This window comes from Podarcis muralis, chromosome 8 (assembly GCF_964188315.1).
Source record: "Podarcis muralis chromosome 8, rPodMur119.hap1.1, whole genome shotgun sequence".
Classification (NCBI taxonomy): domain Eukaryota; kingdom Metazoa; phylum Chordata; class Lepidosauria; order Squamata; family Lacertidae; genus Podarcis; species Podarcis muralis.
In genome coordinates, this window is record NC_135662.1 from 54743703 (window position 1) to 54769447 (window position 25745).

At 41.4% G+C, this 25745-nt stretch overlaps 1 protein-coding gene and 1 long non-coding RNA gene across 2 annotated transcripts in view; one reads left to right on the forward strand and one right to left on the reverse strand.

Moving 5' to 3' along the window:
• The window catches only part of ZNF407 (zinc finger protein 407), a 335641-nt gene extending 328209 nt beyond the window's left edge, over positions 1-7432 (forward strand). The window contains exon 9 of the mRNA XM_028737478.2: positions 5004-7432. Within this exon, the coding sequence (XP_028593311.2) occupies positions 5004-6367 (1364 nt within the window). The 3' untranslated portion in view covers positions 6368-7432. The remainder of the gene's footprint in view (positions 1-5003) is intronic.
• The window catches only part of LOC114600797 (uncharacterized), a 101933-nt gene that overhangs the window by 34466 nt on the left and 41722 nt on the right, over positions 1-25745 (reverse strand). The window contains exons 2-3 of the long non-coding RNA XR_003707655.2: positions 7489-7560; positions 4685-4841 (exon numbers count right to left, since the gene is read on the reverse strand). This is a non-coding gene — a long non-coding RNA (uncharacterized LOC114600797). The remainder of the gene's footprint in view (positions 1-4684; positions 4842-7488; positions 7561-25745) is intronic.

Consider the following 25745-nt stretch of genomic DNA (forward strand, 5'->3'; position numbering starts at 1 on the left):
GCTAAGATAGCTGGAGAAAAGGAGGTGACTGGCTTTCCTGCGTGATATCTGGTGCTAGGTTTGGGGGTGAGCTTTGGGCAAGGGAAAATATCACCACCGTTATTTCTGTGGATAAATGCATTGTCCTGAAACACGGCCATTCTAGATGAAATTAATTTTTGTAGATGTAAATGGTTTTCATAGTTTTAATGAACGGAGAGCACAAAAAAGGCATTATTTCTGCTTCTTACAATCCTTCAGATAAAATCTTAGAAAAACACATATTTAGAAGCATAGACAAGGTCATCACCACCTTTTAAAGAATCTTATACAGTGGTGCCCCGCAAGACGAATGCCTCGCAAGACGAGTTTTCCGTTTTTTGAGACGAATTTCCCTATGGGCTTGCTTCGCAAGACGAAACGTCTTGCGAGTTCTTGCGAGTTTGTTTCCTTTTTCTTAAAGCCGCTAAGCCGTTAATAGCCGCTAAGCCGCTAATAGCTAAGCCGCTAATAGCCGTGCTTCGCAAGACGAAAAAACCGCAAGACGAAGAGACTCACGGAACGGATTAATTTTGTCTTGCGAGGCACCACTGTATGATCTAACACTTGGTCCATTTCCGTGATTTCATTTTGAAGAGTATGTTATGCTTAGTCCAAGCTTATGCCTGTTTAAGGGGGGGGGGGGGCTGTTTGGAAGCAAAAGCAAAGGTTTGCATGCAATATTGTATTAACCCAGACTTTCCTGACATGTTACACATTTACTTTTGGAGACGAGTCTTTTTAATGCCGTCTTTATCTGCTACACGATGCATGAAATCTACTTTCTGTTTTAGAACTGCAAATGACCCTTGACCCCTTTAGTGGAGACACAATGTGACCTTTCTATTGTCATCAGCTTTCATTCTCTTGAAAATTCTATGAATTTTTATTACAAGTTTTTTTAAGCCAAGCTGAGGCTTCAACAAATTACTTGACACAGATGAGATGAAGTTGTTGAAGTAGTGTTAGATAAGTTTTACAGCCAGCATGTGTGCTGCTGAACAGTACAAAGCCAGTGTCCTACAATGTCATACACCAGTAACTGCTGAGCCTACTATTGGATAAATACATCATTTTATGGAACATTGATTGTTCTATAAACCCAATGGAGTATTATGCTCTATGATCAAACCATTTAGATTGTGTGTAGAGCACAGAAAATGCCATATTCAGGATGGTACTAAAAGTGCCATTTGTGTATTTTATGGATGTCATTACAGGGGAAACTTCCCTCTGTAGGCCCTGTTTACTGCAAAAAATTTTAGACTGTAATGACATTTTTCATTCACAACGTATGCCTTCAAGAGAGGGGGCCCTTGTTTTATTTGTTTCATTCGAGTTGACTGCACAAATCCTGTACATTTTAATTAAATGTGAGCTTAACAAAAGAATAAGGTATTTATTCTGGGAGGGTGGGGGGCAGGGAAATGAAGACGGTAACAAAAAACAATACAGACACACACCAGAAAGCAGTCTGTCCCTGGGTTCAAAAATGCAGCTAAACCTCATTTGTACTCTTTATGAATCACATTAAACAACAAAGCATATCTTGCACTCTCGTTTAGCTAAGTAGGTGGCCTTTAAATATGAATAAAATGTGCAAATATAGATCTAATATGCTAAAATATTTGACATTTTTAGATTTTGAAAAAAAGAACAGCTAAAAATGCCAGTTGATAAATAAGGAATCTGTTGAAAAATACAGAATTCTTGGAAAGAAACCAATTCTGTGATCATGGTACCTGTAGATATGAAACACCTCTATGGGGTTCTCTCCCCCCTTGGTTAGCATTGTTGCATCATTGTATTTTGTCAGTTTATAATGTATTTCTGTTCATTTTCACTTTTTAATGACAGGCCATCAGCAGCAAGTACAGCTTTGTAATATTAATATATTTTTTGCAGTTAAGTTTTATATTTGGCATGGCAAATATTTCCTATTCTCTTCCCCTGTCTCCAACAACACTGCCCCCAAATAAAATGTTAAAATGCAAGATTTTTGTAATACAGCTTCACTTGATATTACATTTGGAATGGTGATGTTTATAACTAAAGTGAAAATAAAATAAATGTGTTGACTAGGAAGGTTAAAAATACATCTTGCCATAACTAACCCTCAAAACACACCTTTAAAATTGCATATTTCCTCTATTAGATTCAGTCTTCTCAAAACAAAGGAAATCCATTCAATTCCACATATTACATTTACCATGAAGATCACTAAAATTGAAGTTGATGTTCCCAATAAATTTTTGGTCCAGTTAAAATTTAAACTTACAGTACAGATTCCCATTAGTTTAACTGACACTTGAACTTCTACACAGCTCAACATTAATTCATTATAGTTGAAATGGAAGAATCTTCAGTGGGTGAATCTTTTACAATCTGATTGAGGCTGTTACATTTTATAGGATCCATTTTTCAAAGCACTACTGACAGCACTCGAAGTTATTAAATTGCTGAATCAAAAGATGGACCTGCAATCGCATTTATGAACTGTGATGGAATAGCTGGGGTTGCACTGAGCCGAGGTTAAGATGTTGGTGTAGTTAAGCTTCATCACACCCCTTTAGTGACAGCAGTATTTACCCATGTAGTTTACTTTAATGGTCAGGAAGTGGCTTAACTCACCTCTGGATTCAAATAGATTAAGCAAGCAGTCAGAATGGCATAATTATCAGTGCTGCAAGGAATTTACAGGATAACTCAACCCCCACGGGACTTCCCATTCAATTGCCGAGTAAAGACTGGAGATGCATAAATTCACAGATGCAGCATTTACCTCAGAAGCAAAGGAAGGGGATGTCTTTATCTTCTTCCCTTTTTACTTCCCTAAATATCACAATCTCATATTGTGTGTGTCCATTGTAAGATTTGGATCTGAGGAATTATTTTGACTGATGGCTACATAAAAATAGGATTTGTGGTGGTGTTTGGATTTGAGACCATATCATTGCAAGGCTCATCTTACATCATGTCAACAAAGCCAGACTCCTGAGAGAATTAATTACGCTGATTCTATTATGAAACACAGATGAGTTCTGATTTTTTTTCTTAATTGTCCCTTTGTGCTGATTTTCTCCTTTCTACTATTTCTCCAAGTTGAATGCCTTGAGTATGCTCATGCCCATAGAGAGAAACAGTTATAAAAAGACATAGCCGCCATTCTGTTTCCCTGTAGTCCTTCCTTGCCAAAATTTAATTCATCAGTGAGTGCCGGATCAATCATGTTGTATCATTTGGGAGGGGGCACTTTTCAACAGTTTAAATTGTTCATTAAAAAAAAGGAAGGCTTTCTCCTGACTTGAAATCTAAAATTAAGATGGTACGGTACAGTACACAGTTTTCATGGTGAGCTTGAGTCTTTCAGCTTTAGCAGCAGCCATGGAAATATTTAGCAACTTGAACTACAACTGCATTACATTTAAAATACCATGTCCTAGAACAGTGATGGGGAATCTTTGGCTCAGGGGCCAAATGGAGTCCTTTGTGGGTCTCCGTCTGGCTTTTGTGTCATGGAATTCTACTCACTATTGATCCAGAGCAGAACCAGACCAGAGGCAGTTAATATTTCATCCAGCAGAGCTTCACTACTACTGAAGGCAAATGAGCATAATGGTCACAAATCCAATAAATTCAGCATTGGGGAAAGTATTGGGAACCTCAGGTCTGGTGGCCAAATCTGCCCTTCCAGGCCCCTCTATCGATCATTCCCTGGGCCACATGCCCTCTCTTCGGGCCACACCCCTCCCTGCTTCACACTCTGAATATTTTCGTTTGGGTAGAATGCTTAGCGTTACACTGATAAAATGGCTTTTTCTTCCAATTTGTATACAAATCTAGGCTATAGATTTTCTTTCAAGCTAAAAGCAGTACAGGTGTCACGATCTCATTCTGATAAAGAGCTCTTTCCTCATAGTTCCCCTTTCCTCCTCCCCCCCCCCCCCGGGCTTTGTGCCTGGCTTCTTAAACCACAGTTTCTCATGACATCCAAGCCAGGAAACTCTGGTTTCATCATTCACAACATGGCTTGTAACAGTGATGAAACCACACATTTCCTTGCTCAAGTGTCATGTGAACCCGTTGTTTAATAAGCCGTGTTAGAAGTGCCAACACTGGGCACATGAGAGGAGGTGAGCAACAAGGGGGGAATTTCATTTGTTATACTACCTTTTACTCAAGGAGCTCAAGGCAGCATACATGGTTCTACCCTTATCTCATCCCAACAACAGAGACATACACTTTATTCTGGGGTTGATAAACCATGGCCCATTGGCTTGAAATTGTGACAGCTGGGCCAATGTATTTCCTTTCAGAAATAAGCACAACAGATAACTGAAACCGACTTTGTTCAAGTGAAATCAATGTCATTAATAACATTCCTTTTTTAAGGCACTGTGGCTATGGTATGTATTACTACAGTTGGGAAGATTTCAAATTCCCAAGCAACTTGAATAAAAAGATAGTTTTCTAATAATGACTGGGTCTTCTTTATTAATAAATTCAGTGCTGTTTGTTTCATTCAGATTTGTTTCATTTGCCAGAATGTAATCAGTTTAAAAAAGCAAAATATAGAAATATGACTGCCTGTTTTTTTTATAAAAAAAAAATCTGTATCTTTTATTATGGTGATAAAATGCTATGCATGATAAGTTTCAAGACTCACATTCTGATGATTCTGGTCCAGACCGCTTGATGTAGACACAGCCTTTAGAAATCTCCTTTATAGATCTCAGAATGGTCACTGATGAAAGCAGGTTTCTGAACACAGTGGACCCAACAGGGCTCTTTGTTTTGTTTCATCTTGTGTTTCTGGATATTCACTTTGGAAATAATGATACAGTATTTATTTAGACCTGTACTTAAATTATTGGTTTAATTTGCAATTTAGACCCCCAAAATATTAATTCAGATTATTAGTATTTTGACTTGGTATTTTCCCCCCATTTTCATCTTTAAACCAACCTTTCCCTTTTTCTTTTTAGGCATAGTTTCTAAGTCATACGAATGCCGGCTGAAGGGTCAGGGAGCTACATTTGTCGAAACCACCAGCCCTTTCACCACTGCAGCCCTTGATGAAATTTCTCCAATTAAAGATAAGTCCCTTCATGATGGCAGAAGACACCTGCAATCCACTGAACAAGTTCAGCAGGTGATTATTATTCAAGGATATGACAGCGATTTTGCAATTGATGCCTCAGTGGAGGAAACCGCAGCGGCTACGCTTCAGACTTTGGCAATGGCTGGCCAAGTGGCACGGGTTGTCCATATTACGGAAGATGGACAAGTTATAACCACAAGTCAAAATGGCTCTCATGTGAGCACCATGATTCCAGGGCAAATACTCGCTGAACAACTGTCGGATGGGAAGACACAAGTGGTGGTTGTTGAAGGCCCTCTGGGAGGAAATGATATTGAAGATGCTGTTTCCATAGGAACAGCATCAGACCCTAGTAATACCATGGTGCAACAGATAATGAGACGAGAAATTTTAGAACCACCTGATGTAACTAGAGGACACCCGCCTGAGTCTGCCTCAGCACTAGATGCCTTGCTTTGTGCTGTAACAGAGCTTGGTAAAGCAGAGAACAAAGCAGAACTCCTTGACAGGGCACGATTTTGTCACAAAGAAGCATTACAAATGTCAAATCCAGAAGCAGACATTGTTTGCAACGACACTACGACACAGGAAACACAAATGTTCCATGAAGCTCAAGAGACCGAGGAAGAGCGAGAACCCATGGAAGTAGTAACGCAGGTTGTGCACCCATCTACCATAATTGCATCTCAGGAGAGAGCTCAGGTCACCTTCAAGAAGATGGTTGAGGGAGTGCTCCAATTTGCTGTGTGTGATACAGCTGCAGCTGATCAACTGATAAAAGAAGGTGTCACTCAGGTTATCGTGAATGAGGAAGGAACTGTGCATATGGTGGCTAGAGAAGGTTCTCAGATAATAATGCAAGAAGCTGGCAGTCATGCCCTAAGGGTCCGAAGTGAACACATGGACCTGGTTGAGTCTGATGGAGAAATTTCACAAATCATTGTCACAGAGGAAATCGCTCAAGCCATGGTTCAAGATTCTAACGCCAATTTCTCTGATGGTCCAACCCATTACATTGTAACAAGATTACCACAGGAGATTGAGGATGAGTCTGGAGTATACTCACATGCTGTGATAAAGACAGATGAGCAGGAAGAGATTGTGCAGACTGGTACTGTTATAAATTCCAATAATGTATGTGATGGAAATGCTGAACACCTAGCTAGTATGGTCATTTTTACAGAAGATTGCTCACAAACAGCTATTATCCAGGGCCAAAGAGATAACAATGAACTACAAGAAGCATGAAAGAACTCTGTCTTTATGGGTTTGATAAAGACAACATTGAACATTTGGTGACATGATATTTCATGTTTAATTTCTAAAGCATTCTTTAATGGTCTTTGTCCATCCAGGTACTCAACACATTTTGTGTGAAGTTAGCAAGAGCAGCTGGGAATGCTAAACAGAGAGGGAATTGTCCATTTTTGCATAACTAATGTTGAAATTTGAGTACAAATATTGGCAGGTTTACAAAATAAAATTAAAACACCAAAGGTATCAATTTAATTCTCTTCATTAGTTTGGTTAATTTTGTTTGCCAGTTCATTGCATTATGACATAGTAGACTTAAGTCTTTCTTGCGATTAATTATGTTAAACTTGACTTGTATGTACTTGCATATGCAGAGCAAACTAATATACGTGCACCCATATTACCTAGTTGAGCCACACATTGGCAATTTGTAAATTGAAGTAGGATTCTACATATGCAATCATTTCACATTCACAAATTGGTCAGGCATTCCAAACAACCCAGTTATTCCTGCTCAAAATACAGAGTTTCCAATCTCATGACATGTGTTAACTTACCTTTCTTTGAATATATTAGGCTTTTTTAATTGCTCCCCCCCTCATTTGACTTCAGTCAATCCTCCAAGATAAAAACTTAACAAAAACCTCTGTTGAAGTTTTCACAAAAGAACCTGTTGATTCAGAAAGGCCTTAATACCTATAACTTTTATATACAGTAATGACTTCATTTGAAATCTTTAAAAAAACTGAATAAACTAATAGAGCTTCACATATCTACAATTCTGCAGTTCATTTTGTGAATGACTTTTGGAAACATTAGATAAGGTTTCTTCTATATAAAATTCTGCCATTGACCTTAACAAGTGGGAAAGAGTTGATCTGGCATTTATATCTGGATCAGAATGTTGATTATCTAGTTATGGATAAGTTCTGAGTTTTCAGTGCAAGCTCCTGTTTAAAAGATCCAAATGCTTTTGTTTTGTCTAAGAAATCTAAACTATGATATGGATGGGGTTGGGTTGTTTTTGTTCTTTTTTTCAATAAAACAATAGCACTAAAAGGAGTATTGTCATTTTTAAAAATATTAGGCCGTCATTCCACACCCAGGGTACTCACCAGAACTTAGTTGAGTTGGGATGGTCACCATAGCCAGGTGCTGGATCTCTCTGTGTCCCTGTGTTTGCTTGGCTGGAAGGGATGAAGGAATTGCAACTATTAGGTGTACTTGTTTGTTTTGGTGCAAAGGGTATAAATCAAGCAGAATTCATGTTCAACTTCAGACTGAACTTCAGACCACCAAATATAGAAAACACAGGGCACAGTAGTCTATTCTAGAATTAACTGCTTAAACATCTATATCCCAGGGTGCTGCATAGAACACGTGCTTGTATGCAGGGTGGCAGATGCTTTGCTGTTGTTTTTATTTTCCAGGTTGGATATGTCAGATCAGCCAAAAAGGGGGGTGGGGAGAGAGAAAGAGAAAGAGAGAGCATAAAAAAGACACTGAGATTCATAATTAGCCGAGTTTGACTTGCTCATCCTTCTTAAATGTGACAGGCTGCTCACTTCTTCTTAAATACTGTCTTCAGCAAACGGTGACAGGATCAACTTCCGTTTGTTATCAGGATAAAGGTGACCTTTACAAAATGATGGCCCTCTGCAAGATTCTCACAGATGCTCAAAGGAATGTTTTTCATTGAAAAGATTTCTTCTTGATCATTTTGCCTGTTAACTGGAGCCCTCTGGTCTTGTGGCTTGGATGCTAATTCTTAGCTATGCTCAGTCCTGTATGGCTAACCTTTCCGCTGCAGTACAGGGTGTTGACATTGACATGCTGCAGTTTACCATTTGTGATTTATTTAGGATAAATATGTCTCAGGTGGCATTTAATCCTTCATAAAACCAGTGTAGCCTGCAGTGTCAAACCAGCAATCACATTGTATGCACAATGAAAAGAGCAGACCTTTGCATAAAGGTGGGGGTGTGCGCAAGAAGTGTTCTCCGGCTTGGGAGTACTGAGAATGGATTCTCTGGAATCCTAGATTAATAAGACATGTCCCTTTGCCTAGGAGCAGATCCTGTCTGTTACCACCCAGCTCAGACCACTGCCCGCTCTGCAGCACGTTACTACAGTAGATTAAACATACAGGTGCATGTCAGGAATTGGGCTTCTGCTCGTTCATAAACACTTAAAACATATTTCTTTGTCAGCAGAAACTCTTCCATAGTTGCACATGCTATTGAATTTTCTACCTTGTTTGCTTCCCATGTTTTCAATTCCTCCAGAGTAGGAGAAAGTGCAACATCCAGGGATGTAGCTCCCAAGGTGATATCTTAATTTATATATGACAGGTGCATTCTCCAATCCAGAGTCCCCAAGGTATCTGCTAGAGATGGAGGACTGAGCAGGAAAAAGTTGGCTGAAGCTCAAATTCCATCAGTCAGTTCCTACAACAGAGCTGACATCCCACTACCAAAATTGGGCCTGACCAAGTCAGAGACTCCACGTTGCTTACAATTCTCAGCATGCCTAGCAAAATATGAACATATACAGCCTCAGGCATTAAACTAGGTCCTAGTGCCTGTCAACCATGCAGAATTGGGCTAATGGCAGTTGTAGTCTGATGGCTTTTGGAAGGCACTTTGTTTACCATCCTTGTCCTACTGTCTTAAGGCCAGTAAGAAGTTCTTGGAATCCTAAACAATGAAATGATTCCATGGACCATTTTTGCCAGAGGTACAAAAATGTAGGCTTGGCTTACTAGCCACCATCTATTTGGCCACGCTGCCAACTCCACCCCAGCCACACACATACCCAACTCCTTTGGCATAAGCTTTAATATGAGCTGCTCTGAACAGTTTCAAATGGCGTGTCGTAGCATCAGAACAAGGGGGATGATTGTGAAGAGGGTAACTGTGCAAGTGCAGTGTATTTTCCTTCACTGCAGCAAGTTCCAGCTGAGAAGGCAAGGCTCCTTGGTTGATATGAGCCAATTGATCTTCTCTTTGTAGAAACTTAACAAGTAGGAGAAAGGGGAAATGGAAAGCTCTCCATCAAATAGCTGCAGCCTTCCCCAGTGAAACACATACCTTCTAGCATACTGTCTCCTGCCACATTTTGGAAGAAAAGTACCTTGAAAGCAAATTCTTAAAAGAAACACCTGAAAATTCTTTTTAGCTAAAGTGAAACCAAAAAAGCCCAAAGCTAAATGCTGTTCTGTCTCCCAACCAGATGAGGTTCACCATGGAAGTTAGATGAACTGGAGTCAAATAGCTGATGTGCCAAGAGGTCTGCACATGTGGGTTGTGAACATTGCTGCAGGCATTGTTGTCATTTATAAATGCTATCTTTGCAACCACAGTGTTGATGGCAAAATCCTTCAAGAGATGTATTTGTTATGATTGTAGGCACAATTGTGTTGGGGTAGTGCTTCTTCCCAATGAACTTGCTTGCCCAAGGCTTGCCCAAGTTTGCATTGGAACAATCTCCCCTTTTAGGAAAAAAAACACAGGGGACCAAGAGGTAGGGGATTGAGCTACTGGCAAGATGAGAAGACTCGGCAGTAGCAAGTTAGCCCCAACTGAAACAACATTTTTTGGCCAGAACTTTCTGCCTTGTATGTTTCCTGAGCAAAACTGTTATAAAGAAACCCAGAGAAGAAAAGCTTGTCCTGAACTCTAAGGCAGAGTTAAGATCAAGTGAACAAATTATGTAACAGAAAAAGGTCATTCATTGGGTGAAATAAAAATGGAAAAGTGGAATTTTCAAACACATACACACCCTATTTTACACTACAATATTAGCCCATATTTTCAAATAGGTACATGGCTCACTTTAAACAGCCTACTTCTGTTCGATCTTGTTGAAGAATACAATTCTTTTCTCTGCTCCTCTAGGGTGATATCATTTTATATGAGGAAAAAAGTTAGCTCAGATGGCAGTTATGCGTTTCGGAAGCACCTTCTAATCAGGGATTGGTGATTCATTATTAGCTTCAGCAGGCAATCCATCTGACATGTAAGGGGGAAAAATTAGCAGCTGTCACTGCATGATGAGTTAATTTCCTGATAGGTCTGACACTGAAAAGCCATTTGAAGACATGGAGATGGCTGATGAGAAAACCTGGTGCTGCTTTATAATTGGAGAGAAAGAAAGGGCATAGAGACAGAACAATTTGCAAAGGAGGGGTTCAGGCTAAGCTACAAGTGGTGGCGGCTGTTTGGCTGTTTGCTAGAAGGGGCTCTTCACAATCATCCACATTGCTGGGGCACACCCACCTTAGGCACTTATTACCCTGAAATGGAAGCCATCTATTTCCTTGTTGCTTTGTGTTGCTATTTTCAATGGTTTGTAATTAGTGTACTCAGACAGTTTTACTCCTTACAATCTGTGCATATGCCGCGTGCAAGCATGTGGTTGGGTTGTTCTGCGGGTGACATAGAGAGCTGACATTTTAGTGGGAAGAGGAGAAAATGAGGTTCTGCCTCTTGTACTTTTTTGCTGCTATTTTCTGTAATTGCAGCTGCAGATCTCAGTCATAGAAATAAATGAATTTAATCGAAATGGTGATGGTGATGGTGATGAAGAAGAAGAAGCAGCATTCCAAGGGGAAGAGATGGTAAAAATAAGCATTACATAATATGAATTGCAAAAAAGTTAGAGAAAATGTCTAAAAAGACTGCTTTCCCGTTCACAACTACCTGGAAGTTTCATTGATTGTGCTGATAATGTACAATCGGAGGACATCTAACATATTCGGTTAATCAGAAGTTTGGATGAATGAAAGCAGCTCTATACTTGGTTATGTATAGATTGAGTTAAGTGGGCAGCATAGACTAATCACATATGACTAATTACACATGTGAACCAGACACTTAACTGTGCAGTCCTATACTGTATATATTTACTCAAAAGTAAATCCACTTGAGGTCATACATGCACATTGGGTGTGTGCACACACATGCAATGGTCCTGATTAAACAAATTCCACCCATTATTATGCTACAGTTTTTCTAGTTTTGCACATAGAAGGGAGATAATCCACTTCCATTGTATTGTACAATAGCAAAGCTGCATTAAACTAGATTAAATGAATATGGTGAAGTGGCCAGAACAAACAGCATCACACCATTTTTTCCAGTGGCGTGCGGTCATTGGACTAGAGGAACTAGGCTAGTCCCCTAAATGTTCCCGGTAAATTAGAGTATTAAAGTATTAAAGCCTGGTGACTCCTTCCCAAACCTGGGAAGCTTCTGACTGGTTTAGGGAGGGAGGTACGGTCCTTACACACGTGGTGTCGGGACACCACAACATCACACGCATAACATCCCCTGACCCATCATCCACACAAGCTAGTGCCTCTGGCCGTAACTGTTCCCCTACAAAAAATTTCACCACACACCACTGCTTCTTTCCCACATTAGTCCTTTCCCAATCTAGTGGGGCCAGGGCAAGCATTAAAGAAACGGTGCTACCATAGTAGGAGATGACATGGTGGGGCAGCAATGCTTACCTGATCTCCCAACAGCTGAGTCACTGCTGTTCTCTGGGAGGGGGAAGGGCAAGTTGGCAGTGTGTTTGTGCTGTTTGTACTGCACCAACCTCCCTGCTGTCTCACTCTTCTCTCTGCTGGTAAGCAGCAGCGACGCAACAGCCAGGAGGTGAGGTAAACAATGACGACCCACCACACTGTCTACTACAGCATGAGAGGTCTGCATTCAGCAGCCTTCAATGACACTGCAGGACATGTACGCAGAACCCATAGCCCTCCAAATGACAGTATTCCCAGTAAGCCCCCTTATCATGCCCACACAGTTTTGCAAAACTTCAAGGTTGACAGGGTATAAGGAAATTGCCATCTGCCTCTCTTAGGTAAAAAGAGATAGCTGCTCCTCACAGGGACGCTTTCTCCAAGGCCCAGCTTGCTGCACATGGAGAGGACAGAGGAACATGCATTCTTCCTCCATGGCTGCCCTTGGCCCAGAGCATCCTCTGAGCCAAGCAAAGATGAGAACAAGGCTTTGTTCCACTACTTACGAAGCAGCCTTGTGGAGCACTAGCCTTTCTCTCATTATCTAAGCTGGACACAGTGAAAGCAGCAGCATTAGCTCCTAGAACCTACTGATGCAGCCACTGGTGTCAAATCCTGGCCCCAGCTGAGAGTGTCATTCCACTGAGCATTTCCCCAAGACATTTTGCTCCTTAAGACAGAGCATCCAACTGCAGCCCCACCCATGCCCTCTGTCAAAGTGCATAGTGCCAAAGACCAACCATGCTATTTTGGTATCTGAGGCAGAAAATTCTATGAGCACCTTTCTTCTACTCTCTCCAGCACTCAAAAGAACAATAAATGAAAGCATTGCCCTCTCATGACACTCAATATCATCTACTTGAGGCTGCTACCTCACTCTGCCCAATAGTAGAACTGGCCCTGTAATAACCCACAGCATTATCTGCCACTGCCTGTAGAAAAGGGTGTGCTCAGCACATTGATACCAGAACAGATAGCATGTGGTTACTGTTTTATGTGACAGTTCCCCTGCCCGTGTGTGTGTGTGTGTGTGTGTGTGTGTGTGTAATTCATCACTGCAAAATTTAGACGTGTAAATTTTGAAGGATGACTGCATTCTGGTGTACACATTGTTCCAGCAAATATGAACTAGTTTAAGTTCACCTTTAGATGCCAACTGAATCATTTCTCCCATCCTTACACCCAGATAGGTGTGCAGAGTTGCCTTTTTAGAGCAGGGTTGTGGAACCTGTGACCCTTCAGAGGTTGCTTGGCTCCAATGCCAGCCAGCTCCAGCCCTCACTGCCACATGCCAGGGATGATGGGAGGCATCATCCAGCAACTTCTGGAGAGCCAGTTTAGCCACCTCTGCCTTCGACTAATAACAATACTATTTGAAATATTTGTTGATTACCAATTTTAGCAGTTGCTTTCCAAAGAACCCCCGGTGTGCTCCTGCTGCCATGATTGTAGATCTCTTAGCGTGTTCCTGTAGGAACAGAGCGTCTGTGTCATGCATTTCTCTTTAATTCCTCTTCCCCCATTATGCATAAACTTGGAAGCAATCACTAAATGCATTCAGATGCATGTCACCTGCAGATGTAAAACACATCTGGTACACAGAGTTCTTTGCAAATACAATGGAAATCAGTAGCTACAGAGGCAAAACAGTGGAAAACTCACTAATGTGCTGCTCTTCAAAACAACAATCCATATGTATGTGTGTCCTCAAAAGGACACAGGAGCAACAATAAGGAAGAGGATGTGTTTGCACTGTGTATTATGTGCATCAGGTCTTTGTAAGATGCTGTCCTTTCTGCTTTGTAGGATGCACCAGGTCCTCTCTGCTGTGAAAGTGTAAGAAATTTTGCCAGAACCCTGCTGGGCTGCTCCAATCTGGCGCTGCATTTTCCTGTCACTGGAGGTGTGGAGCAGACTCGTGTTTTCTCTTCAGCATATGGCACCAACTGCTGGTGTTTCTGCAGCTATGAAATCCAGATGCCCACCTCCAGGATGATTCTCCCTGGTTAGGGACATCTGGGCATCACATCCTACTTCATCACTCTTCCCCCTCCCACTGCCACCTTAATGGTGTACATATTTATCAGGCTTGTCTGGAGATCGCTGAAAAGGCCAGCACAGCTGCCTGGCTACCCCATTCACTGGGATATTTTAAGCGGCATGTAAGGCTTCCCCCCCCCCCCTCAAATCCATCGGCCTGTTGGAAAGCAACGCTGAGAGAATTCCTCTCTTGGCTGTAAAATTTATGGTCTGTGGCAGTGCCTGACATTTCCAGGGGAAATGCAAACACCTGGAGATTCTCCAGGAATCATTTTTACTTCTGAGACATACAGGGAGGCTGCAATTCCATTGAAATAGGCTTCTCCATTTAGAGAGGTCAGGCAAGATTTAGTAGGAAGTAACACTTGGTGTTTCTGCACACAGATCCTCCTGCCCCCCAATTCTGATATTCATTTTCAGACTTATTCACTACATACAGTATTTATTTATTCTGATCTTTGTTATTGTCCCACTAGAAATATGATGGGCCTGATAAGGTTTTCCAGTTGGCTTTGTACTAGTGTGACTTCATTGGATTCTGATATATGACACTCTGCAATGAGATCAATCAAGCCTTGCGTCCACTGACAAAAGGTGCTTTTTTCCTTAGTAAAGCTATCCTATATCTCTATAATAATTTTCACCCTCCCCACCACTCCGTCACACAAACTCTCTGTTGTTTGCAATTTGTGATACCACAAAAATGGGTGCTACTACTGCTCTTTTCTGCAAATGGAAGCTTACGATGTTGTTCAGTAAAAACACATCTCTAAAAGAAAAAAAATGGAAACATGGAAACTTTCACCTAAAAAAGGGGGGGGGGGAATCCCCTTTGACGTTACCTTCTTTTCCAAACAGGTAGGTAGGTAGGTAACTAGATAGGTAGATAGATAGATAGATGATAGATAGATAGAAAATTTGGTTAAAAATCCCAAGATCCTAGGTGCTTTTTTCTTTTCTTTTTAAAAACCCGAAATACATACTTGGGAAATGGATCAGGCACTATTCTTAAGATGCTGAATTTATGTTGTTGTTTTTTGGCGTATTTTGCATTAGGAGTATTTGGCTAAAGCAATCACTGTGATATGATGCAATATGTTATAAATGGCTTGCATATCAGCTATAGAATACAGAATCATTTTAGAACCGGTATTTATGAAAAACATATGGTCTAGGGGGAAATGCATGTGGGTTGTTGTTGTTCTACTAATCACAAATATTTCCTTGTTGTATCCATGCAACACTGTAATCCACACACATACAAAAGGGAAGGGGGCAGAACTGAAGTTGGTGTCCTAGACTAATAATAATAATAATAATAATAATAATAATAATAATAATAATAAATTTTATTTATATCCCGCCCTCCCCAGCCAAAGCCGGGCTCAGGGCGGCTAACAACAATAAAATAATACAACATTCTAAAAACATTTCATTATAAAAATTAATTAAAATCAAATTAATGGCAAAAATTAAGCAAAAATTCTGTGCAGATTGCCAAAGGATCCCATTCTACCTACACCCCATGGCTGTCATCCTCCAGATCAGTCACAGGAGGTGATTTAACATAGGAAGGAGGGTTTTGTGCCCCTGTACAACTCAACTGGAAGAAAACAGAGTGAATTAGGGTGAAAATCTTACTGCACACAACATTTTGCACAACAAGGCTCATTTGGGAGTGTGTCATGAGGCTTGCTAAATCCAAAACAAAACATAACAAACTATGGGAATAAATAGCATCATATTAGATGTTTGCTGTAGGGCATTAGCTTACAGGAAATATATCCAGAAAGCTTTTCCCATTAATGTATAAGGAACCTGTGTGTGGCTTCATTTTATACAAACAAAGAGGTATTTTGAGAAAATGAGTTGAATGGATTTGTGCATCACAAAACAGGTACTCTATATGTTCACATGTGAATGCGCATGTGTTTTCTACATGATTTTTACCCTGTGCAGCAAAGAAACCCTTAACTCACAAATGAACCCATCTTTAGAATACCCCATCAAGCTGCCTAACAGGGCAAACGTCTTCTCAGAAGCAACCCCCCCCCCCTTGAATTCAAGGGCATTTACTCACAAGCGGGTAAAGGACGCGGGTGGCACTGTGGGTAAAACCTCAGTGCCTAGGACTTGCCGATCGCATGGTCGGCGGTTCGAATCCCTGTGGCGGGGTGCGCTCCCGTCGTTCGGTCCCAGCGCCTGCCAACCTAGCAGTTCGAAAGCACCCCCGGGTGCAAGTAGATAAATAGGGACCGCTTACCAGCGGGAAGGTAAACGGCGTTCCATGTGCTGCGCTGGCTCGCCAGATGCAGCTTTGTCACGCTGGCCACGTGACCCGGAAGTGTCTGCGGACAGCGCTGGCTCCCGGCCTCTAGAGTGAGATGGGCGCACAACCCTAGAGTCTGTCAAGACTGGCCCGTACGGGCAGGGGTACCTTTACCTTTTAATGGCATTGTAAATGTGAGTTAAGCTCCAAACTGAGCTTATGGTAAAGTACAGTAATTACTCCATTTCTTCACCAAGTGCCAAACTTAGTCCAAGGTGTGGGGAGCCTTTCTCCCTCCAGATGTTGCTGAACTGCAACTCCCATCATCCCAAGCCATTGGTCATGCTTGCTAGGTCTGGTAGGAGTTGTAGCTCAGCAACAACTGGAAGGAGAAAGGCTCCCCACACTTGCTCAGTACAGATCAATTCAAATCAATCTAAGCTTATAAATGTTAAATTCACTGACATTTCTTTAAAGTTGCTACTTCAGGATATTATGGGGTGCATTCAACATGGTGGTAAAAAGAGCATTCCATCAGCACAAGGATTTTTATCATGCTAAACTTCATATAAGATGTTCCTTAGATGAGTCTTCATCTTTCCTACCTGTATTATCTGCAGTCTATGGTATGGGCTGTCTGGAGTGTAAGGGGAGGGATAGTACCACTGGTGGGGGACACGTCGTGTTCTTTTTGGGGTAATTTTTCTACCTTTGGTCCCCACCCTGCACTCAGCTCTCACCTGTGGCTCCTAGAAGCTGTCAGCATGTGACAGCGGCCACATCCCGCGAAACGGCTTAGACTGACTGGCTAAACCAGGTGAGGGGTGTCAAAGTGTCTCAAACCATTGGTGAGTTAGGGACTTCCCCTGCATGTGAAGACAGGCTGCAGTAGATTGAGCGGACAAGACCAATAGCGGGTCCAGTGGTCAAGAAGATGGTTTCTGCAAGTGTGGGGCAGATGGGGTTCATCAACCTGGCGAGATACCCCATCTAGGAGAAGGAAAACTTTGATCCTAAACCACAACTGCCTTGCAGCTAGACCCATTCATGAGAAAGGCTTCGAGAGTAAACCCCGAGGAAAAATCCATACCCACTACCTTGCAGGACTTCTTCTGGAGAATAAAAGGCTAAGGAGTAAACACTACACAAAATCCAGAATGGAGTCCCTAAGACAGTTTGATGGTGTCTTGTACACCAACTTCTGGCAACTCCTGAAGCCAAGCTGGTGCCATATGTATTGCTCTGCTTTCTTTTGGAACACATAAGCAAGGCTAAGGACTTGCCGTCTGGGCAGCTCATAACCTCCATATATACTGCCCAGGCTTGTGCACCAGAGCAGTCACTTCAGTGCTGCTAACACAGCCAAAACAATACAGGAGGCAGCAGTTACGAGTTACTGGTCTCTGTGCTGTGATTCTCCAGCGGTTTGACTTCACCTCCAGAAGCACACTCCATTGCCTCTCAAGACAGAAAGATGCCAACAACAGTGGCATGTATTTCATACCAGACCATAGCACAGCTACACTATATCTGGTGACCAAGGAAGTTGTTGCATAGCAGCATCAACAACATATACTGTGCTGAGATCAAAATCCCAATATGGTGGGCGAGTCATGAGGATGTGCCCAGCACAGGACTCATTGTACTTCAAGGTGAGCACTGCAACTAAGATCAGGCTTTCAGTCTATATTAGGGATGGATCATGGAATTGTAGAATTATAGAGTGGGAAGGGAACACTAAGGTCATCTAGTCCAGTCTCCTGCAATGCAAGAACCTTTTGCCCAACATGGGATTTGAACCCACAACCCTGAGATTAAGAGTCTAATGCTCTACCAACTGAGCTATCATCTACCCTTTAAAATGAATCTGCTCATTTCAGTTTCTACCAGTTCAATTTGCCACATTTCTGTATCACTCTGCAATTTATTTATTTTTAAATAACCTCACAAAAATGTGTGTTTTAGTACACCTTATTCTAATATACACAGATTGGTAATGTGGTTAAACAAATTTCCCATAAATTCCTCTAATGTTCATAACACTAATATGTGCATGCTTATGCAGACTTTAATATGAACAGTTTTGTACTCATTTTCAGTGGGAGAATGGCATTGTGAAATTCATGCAATTTCAAAGGATAGTTGTATTTTGGTTCACATATTTTGGAGAAATTGGATTCGAATTAAAATGTGAACCAAACCAAATTTATCCCCCATTCCTAGCTATATGCACAAGTGTAACATTTATCCCCCTGTTCAGTATTATTGAATCTTCAAGCTAGCTTGAATCTCCATTTTACTCTTCACCCTTACCATTGTCTCTGAGCACTTATCACTGAAGAACATGCCTGTTTTGACACAGAGATATCCAAAGGTATTACTGATGTAAAAACACCAGTGCAATGTTTTACAGCCTGAAACTTCTTTTACAATCCATATACAATGTCAAATGTGTCAGGTCAGTGATACTCTTAAATGGATATTTGACAGGATGTTTTAAAACCATTATGATGTTTCGTGTTAATCTAGGAAGGTCTGGAGAGCAAAGTTGTTCTAATATTAACAACTCTAATGACTGTATAATAATTTAGATGGTTCCTTTAGACATTCAAGAGCATTTATATTCATGGCTTTACTTTTATTTTACCATTCATAATGGAAGCAAAATTCTGATATGAATTTTTGGAACCAAGGAGATGCCAAGTAGGTCTATATTAAGCTAATTCTCAATTCTACTCAGAAAAATATTAAGTGTCTCTGCCTGCTGCATTCTAAAACCGAGCCTTTCCAAGATAGTCCTTTCTGTGTGCAGAAGACAACCAGACTTGTACTTCCAGTACTGGCAATGCTACATTGTCCGCCATCACACCAAGGCTAGAAGGCCACATTGCACCCTTGGCTCTGTCCTCTTCCGCCTAGCTGCTGCTTGCTCACCACTCAGCCTGGTTGATGCTCAAATAAATGTTTAAGCGCAACCTGTGTGATGCTTGTCCTGGCCTAGCTGCCTCTCTACCTGCTTGCTCAGTGAGGATCTTTTCCTAACACTGCTGTCATGAGACAGGAGAAGGTCTGACAGATTTGCAGTCAAATCTAACAATGCATATTCTTGTGAGTTAGCATGTGAAGGGCTGAGACTACAGAGCCACATTGCTGATAGGCTGACCATATAAATGTAATTGGTTGAGAAAGCTCTGTGTGATGTCATTTCCCCTCTTCTCTTGGGCAGGAAGAATCAAAGAAATATTTCCTGTTCCTTCCCTCCCTCCCTCTCTCTCTTCATTAGCAATGTCAGCAGATGCATATTCAACTGCTCCAGGATCAGGCACATGCCCAAGGTTGTTTCTACTGCAAATATTTTGCCTGCCTTTATTTATTTATCTATCTATCTATCTATCTGTCTGTCTGTCTGTCTGTCTATTTATTTATTTATTTATTTATTTATTTTACTGTGGGTTAAACCACAGAGCCTAGGGCTTGCCGATCAGAAGGTCAGTGGTTCGAATCCCCGCAACAGGGTGAGCTCCCGTTGCTCAGTCCCTGCTCCTGCCAACCTAGCAGTTCGAAAGCACGTCAAAGTGCAAGTAGATAAATAGGTACCGCTCTGACGGGAAGGTAAACAGCATTTCCGTGCGCTGTTCTGGTTCGCCAAAGCGGCTTAGTCATGCTGGCCACATGACCCGGAAGCTGTACGCCGGCTCCCTCGGCCAATAAAGCGAGATGAGCGCCGCAACCCCAGAGTCGGCCATGACTGGACCTAATGGTCAGGGCTCCCTTTCCCTTTTTTATTTTACTGCTGAGAATGAATGCATGACTATGAGTAAGCAAATCATATTTTAAACTTACTTCTCAGTCTGTTGTCTGATTCTTTGTTAAGTGGAGTAAGAAAGAAAGCCAGCTTGCTTCGCAGCAGGACTTAATAAAAGAAGGCTTCATAGTCTATTCCTTTGCTTTCCACTTTTCTGCTAAGGATGGGACTTTGAACTCTGCTCAGCCCTGTGCTTTAAATACAGTGGTAAGCTGATCTCTTTGTGTGTTCAGGGCACAAACATGGGTGCCTGGAGGGATAAATTGCTATTAATATATCCTCTCCTACCTATTAATATACATCTGGGACTTTTGTTTAATAGGAATGGCTGAATTGGGGGTTAGAGGAACAGCCTCCAGGATCCCCTGTCCCACAGCATCTGAAGCCTTAGACAGTGGCTTCGCTCGAGATTGTAGCTTCACCCTGCTTAATGTTAATGCCAGACATTGACTTTTCTTTGACTGTTAGTGTATTTCTACTTCCAAAGCCATATATTTGATTTCAACGTGCATTCATTTACCAATCTTGTCTTGCAAAACAACCCCCACTAAACTCATGTGCTTATACTGACACAACATTTCCATTGCCTGCTTCAAGTATATATTGTATACAAAAACTCACACAACCATCAAATTGTTAGGATGGGATTCACCCAATAAAATATATCAGTGGAAACTCTGTGCTAGGGCTTCTGCTTCTACATTGGGGCTTTCCCCCTCTCTCCTTCTCCTGTGCACCTCTGCAGCCCCAAAATTGGATCTGCAAGGGTCTGGAGGACCCCCAGAACAACACGGGAGGGTCATTTCATCTGGCAAGCTGATATGCTTGCACAGACAGAACATTTGCAACAGTAGGATGTTGAATTCCATCCTGTATCTTTAAGTAACTACAAGGTTACTTGTTGGTTTTGCTACAATATGTAACGTGGTTAAGCTTCTAAACAAAATTCCATAGTCACATCTCACTCACCTTCTCTGTGGAAATCTACCGTGCATCGCATTAAAAGTGGCATAGTGAAAGAAAGCTTGGGGCATATCCAGCTAATATCTGCTAAATCTGAATCCCCAGATCCCAAACCTAAATTTCAATCCAGTCTCAAAAGCACACCCTAATTCTAAATGTACTGTAAACAAGCTTTTAGAAATACTGATCTTTAATTGCAGCCTAATTGTGTTAATACATATGTTCTCCAATACCATCATACGCCATGGAAGGCCACTCATAACTTTAGCAGTCCATTCTTTTAAGGTGAAAGTGTTTATTTTCACACCACAATTAGGATTAGAGCATAAATGTACTTCACTGCATAAGAACTGTGGGTGACAATCCCTTCAGCCCCCTTTTAACCAAAAGAACTTGTCAAACAGAGTAAAACTCTGTGGAAGTCAGCAGCTAGTGGAGTTAGGCAACTGAGGCCTAAATTGTGCCTTCACCACTAGACTGGACTTCCTCTAATGATGCATATTAATACCACAACAAGAATCATGAATCATGGGGCCTGTTCATACACTGCATTTTTCTGTCCACAGGGACAGTCCCATTCTTCCCCCAGATACTCAGAGAACTAGTTATAATATATGGAGCAGGTAATCACAGCATTGTGTTTTCGAGCCACTGAAACTGACAGATTTGTTGCCATCTATATCCCTGATGTCTGACTCCCACATTACGTTGAACCGCATATCCAAGGAAGGTCAGGACTACCTGGGGAACAAATAAGGTATTGTGTGAGCCAGCCCTTAGGATGATGCAGAATAATTAAATTGCTTCCATATTGTACGAGAAAGATAAATATTCATAAAAATGTTGGTGTGCTAACACAGCACCGATAATTCAGATGTATCTGTGTGGAATTAGTTTATAATACATTCCCTGCTCCCTTTCCCTTTCCTGCTTCCTCTTCCTTTTAAATCTTTTTAACTCCTCGCTTTTTACTGCTAATCATTTTTCCTCTTTGCTAATGATGCTAACCTTACAGCCTTCTGCAGGCTGACTTGTTTCATGTCACCCTTCAGTTTAGTTCTCTCTCCCTTCCACTTCACTCCTCTTCTTCACGTTGCCCACTTTTGTTAAGTCACAAAGCAAGATTCAGTCTATTGAATGCCAGCTTCCCCCCACTCTTATGCCACCCCACCCCATCTTGAATATTATTTCAAAGGCATTTTCAAGTTTGATGGTATTCTGGCATAGCTGCTTCCATTATTTTCTTATCATCATCATATTGTATTTTCCTCCTCTCTCTCCCTCCCTCTCTTCTGCATCCCAGTTTATATGTGCTCTAATAGCTTTCTCGAGTCCAAGAAAAGGTGCCCTACTGAGGTCAACACAGTTTAAAGGATGGACTTCCTGTACTAACATCTGTCCATCCTTAAGGAGCAGGTAGGTAACAAAACTGGGGGGGGGGGGAGAGACACCTCAGCAAAACAGAATAGGTTTTCCCCCTCAAAAGTGCTTGGGATACAGAAAAGAAATTCTCCTTCATGATAGCTTAAGATGCAGTGGACGTAAATTGACTTTATCTGAAACAGAATCAGATAATCTTGCCCATGGTGATCTATTTTGATTTGATACGTAGTCCCAGGACAATGCCCTCTTCAGCCATTGCAACCCGCTGCCCTTTAGTTGGTTGTGATTGACCTTAAACATGCATAGCACATGCTCTACCAACTAAGATATGTACCCCCACCTAACCTCAGAAGAAGAAAAATGATTCATTGGAACATTTATTATTAGTAAAAACAATTTAATTCACAGCAGACAAATGTTCCCATATCATAACATTCCAAATCCCAGTTTAGTCCACTTCTCAAGTATGAGGGTGCAGGACTAGCCAACATGGTGCCTTCCAAAAGCTGTTGACCTACAACGACCATTACCCCAGATGCTGGCCATGCTAGCTGGGGCTGATGGGACTTGTAGCCTAATAACACCTGGAGGGAACTACATCAACTACTACTACTCCAGCACATATTGGTGCTGGTTCACCACAACAAAATAATTGAAAACATCACATGTTAACTGGCTCCTATTTACCAATTTGATAAATAAGATGTGTAAGAATTCCTGCGCTATGAGGAAATTCATCAGGATTATTTACATTCTAGAGACAGTCCCTCAAAATCTGCTCTAGAGCAGGTTTGGGGAGTGGGGGTGCTGTAGAGGGAAGGAGTGGAAGGGGAAGTCCCATTGCATAAGCAGAATCCCATTTGCACAGGGCTGGAGCCAATCCTCTGTGTTTCCATCACCATGTGACTGTGCTAATGTGGGCCCTGTTTGGTTGTGTAACCTGATTTTTTGGGAAAATGTAGCTGTCTGGATACAGCTCCATATGGCAAGCTCTTCATGTGAACCAGCTTCCCACGTTGTTTCGATGATTTCAGCACCTCTCTCTCTTGCGGATTGTCCTGGCATGGTGAAAATTGCCAGAACTACACAGGAAGCTATTAAAATGAACTGTTTGCCAATGCAGAGTACCTTCTATGTAATTGCATTTTTAAGTGGCTATCATGTCACCAGCTAGGTTTTGTGAATCGGGCCTTTGGGGAGCAGCTAAACATTAGCTGAGCAAACATGGCTCCTCGATCTTGCGTTTGCAAAGTAAGCTGGGAGGAGGGGGTGTCATGCTTAGCCCTCCTCCTTGTCATTCATCCCCCTTCACCCCTTACATCCCTCTTGGCCAGGCTTACTTCCAGCCACTGAGCCTCACCAGGGAAACAATAGGCTTGGAAAGAGGAATTTCTGAAGGGCAAACACACCTGGATGTGTACCCCATTCTGTACTAGCACTACAGAGCAAATGTGGGTTTGGGTTGCCTTCTAACGTTGCATCCCACCTTTAGAGGGTGCAATACGCTCTTGAACTAGAAAAAGGCACATAATGTACACAGTTGTACCCTTTTTCTCACCCTTTCTTGGTTGCCAAAGGCACAGGCCTTCTCCAGTACACATTAATTCACACGTGGCATCAGGAAGTTGCAAATTAAGATCAAGCACTTGAGGAACAACTTTTGATATTTGCAGCCATGTCCACACTAGCAAAATATGTTGGGTTGTTGCTGGGTGGGGTTTCTTTGTGTGTGTGTGTGTGTGTTTAAAGAAAGCATTTGTTTTGAAGCCTGTAACATTTCCCTTTGGTGTGCCCTACACCCGATCCCCATTTATTTTAAATTTCCCTTCCCTGCGCATTCTACAGACATAAAATAATGAAATAACCCTGACATAGGGTTTTCTGCAAGGCTGCCTTCGGAAGTTTGCTTAAGTGGCCTTAAGTAAGGTAATAAGCAAGGAGTGTGAAAAGAGGCGACTTTGTCTTTTCACATTAGCGGCAGCCCTGCTCAAGTGGCAGCATCTATGAAAATGCTGTTCAGCCTTTAATGAGACTACAGTGTGTTAGTGTACCGGTCTAATTAATCCCATATTTTCACACAGCATAATTACTGAGCCGGGGCTGAATTATTTGGCTACTGGAGGTGGAGCAGCGCCTGCACTCTCCTCTGTCTGTGCTCCTGACAATTTATTACGCTACACAACTCGACGCCATTGAAACCTCCTAGTATAGAACTATCTGTCATCTCTTACATTATCAGTAAAATACACCACCTTCCATACTGTGCTACAAGGGTTTAGCAAATTGCTCTTTTTATGGGATATGATCAAGGAAATGCTACCTTATGTTCAAATTTTTAACTGTCTGCTGCGTGGAATATACAGTCTGGCTTTATACGTGCACTTTCAGCAAAGGCTCATTTGCATAGCTAATTTCAGCATTTCTTTCCCAGCATCACTCCCCATATAGATCTATTCCTCAAACCAACATAAGGAAATAATGAAAAGGTGGTACTGGCACGTTCTCGATGTGCAGGGCTATGTGCATGCATTATTGTTGGAATTATTATTATTATTACTATTATTATTCTTAAATAAATCCTGCCCTGGCCCACTGGTTCATCTTTATACTCTCAGAAATCCCTGTTATGATTTCCCTCTCCCAAATCTTTCCCCTCTTTTTTCCTTTTTAGTTTGTGTTTTTTACTGCAACGTATTTTTGCACATTATTACTCATTTCTGATATATGATCTTGCCATTTTGGCACTGGTAGAACCCTCCTTCCCACAGGAGTTCAGGGAGATTTGTGGTTTAAACATTTACTCACTTGCTAGTGTTTCTGGACCTGGTTTAATGGTATCTTTTATTTTTTTTAATGGAAGGTCAAACACTACATTAACTGTTTTAAAATGTGTCTTTTCAACAGAAAAAAGGGAAAGGAAAAGAAAAGAAAGTGTTATACTCAATACATTTTAAATCCAGCCATAACAGGACAAAAAGTATATTTTGATATATGTGCATGGTTTCTAAATACACCATGGTAGATATATGAACAGGGAGGCCAAGTGAGATCTTTAGACTAAAGAAAACCACATGCTTAATGGCACAAGGTAGAAAATTACTACTGGTGCTTTTTAACCAAATAATAGCATAAATACTAAAGACCTGTCTTGAAATGTAGCATATTCAAAGAGCCAAAAAATGAATTTCATTAAATCTTTCTTGAGATGTCAATGGAGTATTGCATCTGACACTTTGAAGCTCTGCCATATGTGTAAATGGGAAACCAAAGAGCTTGTAATGCCCCTAAGATTAGAGATGCGGCCCTGGGTCTTTTATTAGTCATTTTGGGGGCAGCGGAAAGTAACTAAAGGTCAAAGGTTAAGCAAGGTTAAATGCTAACA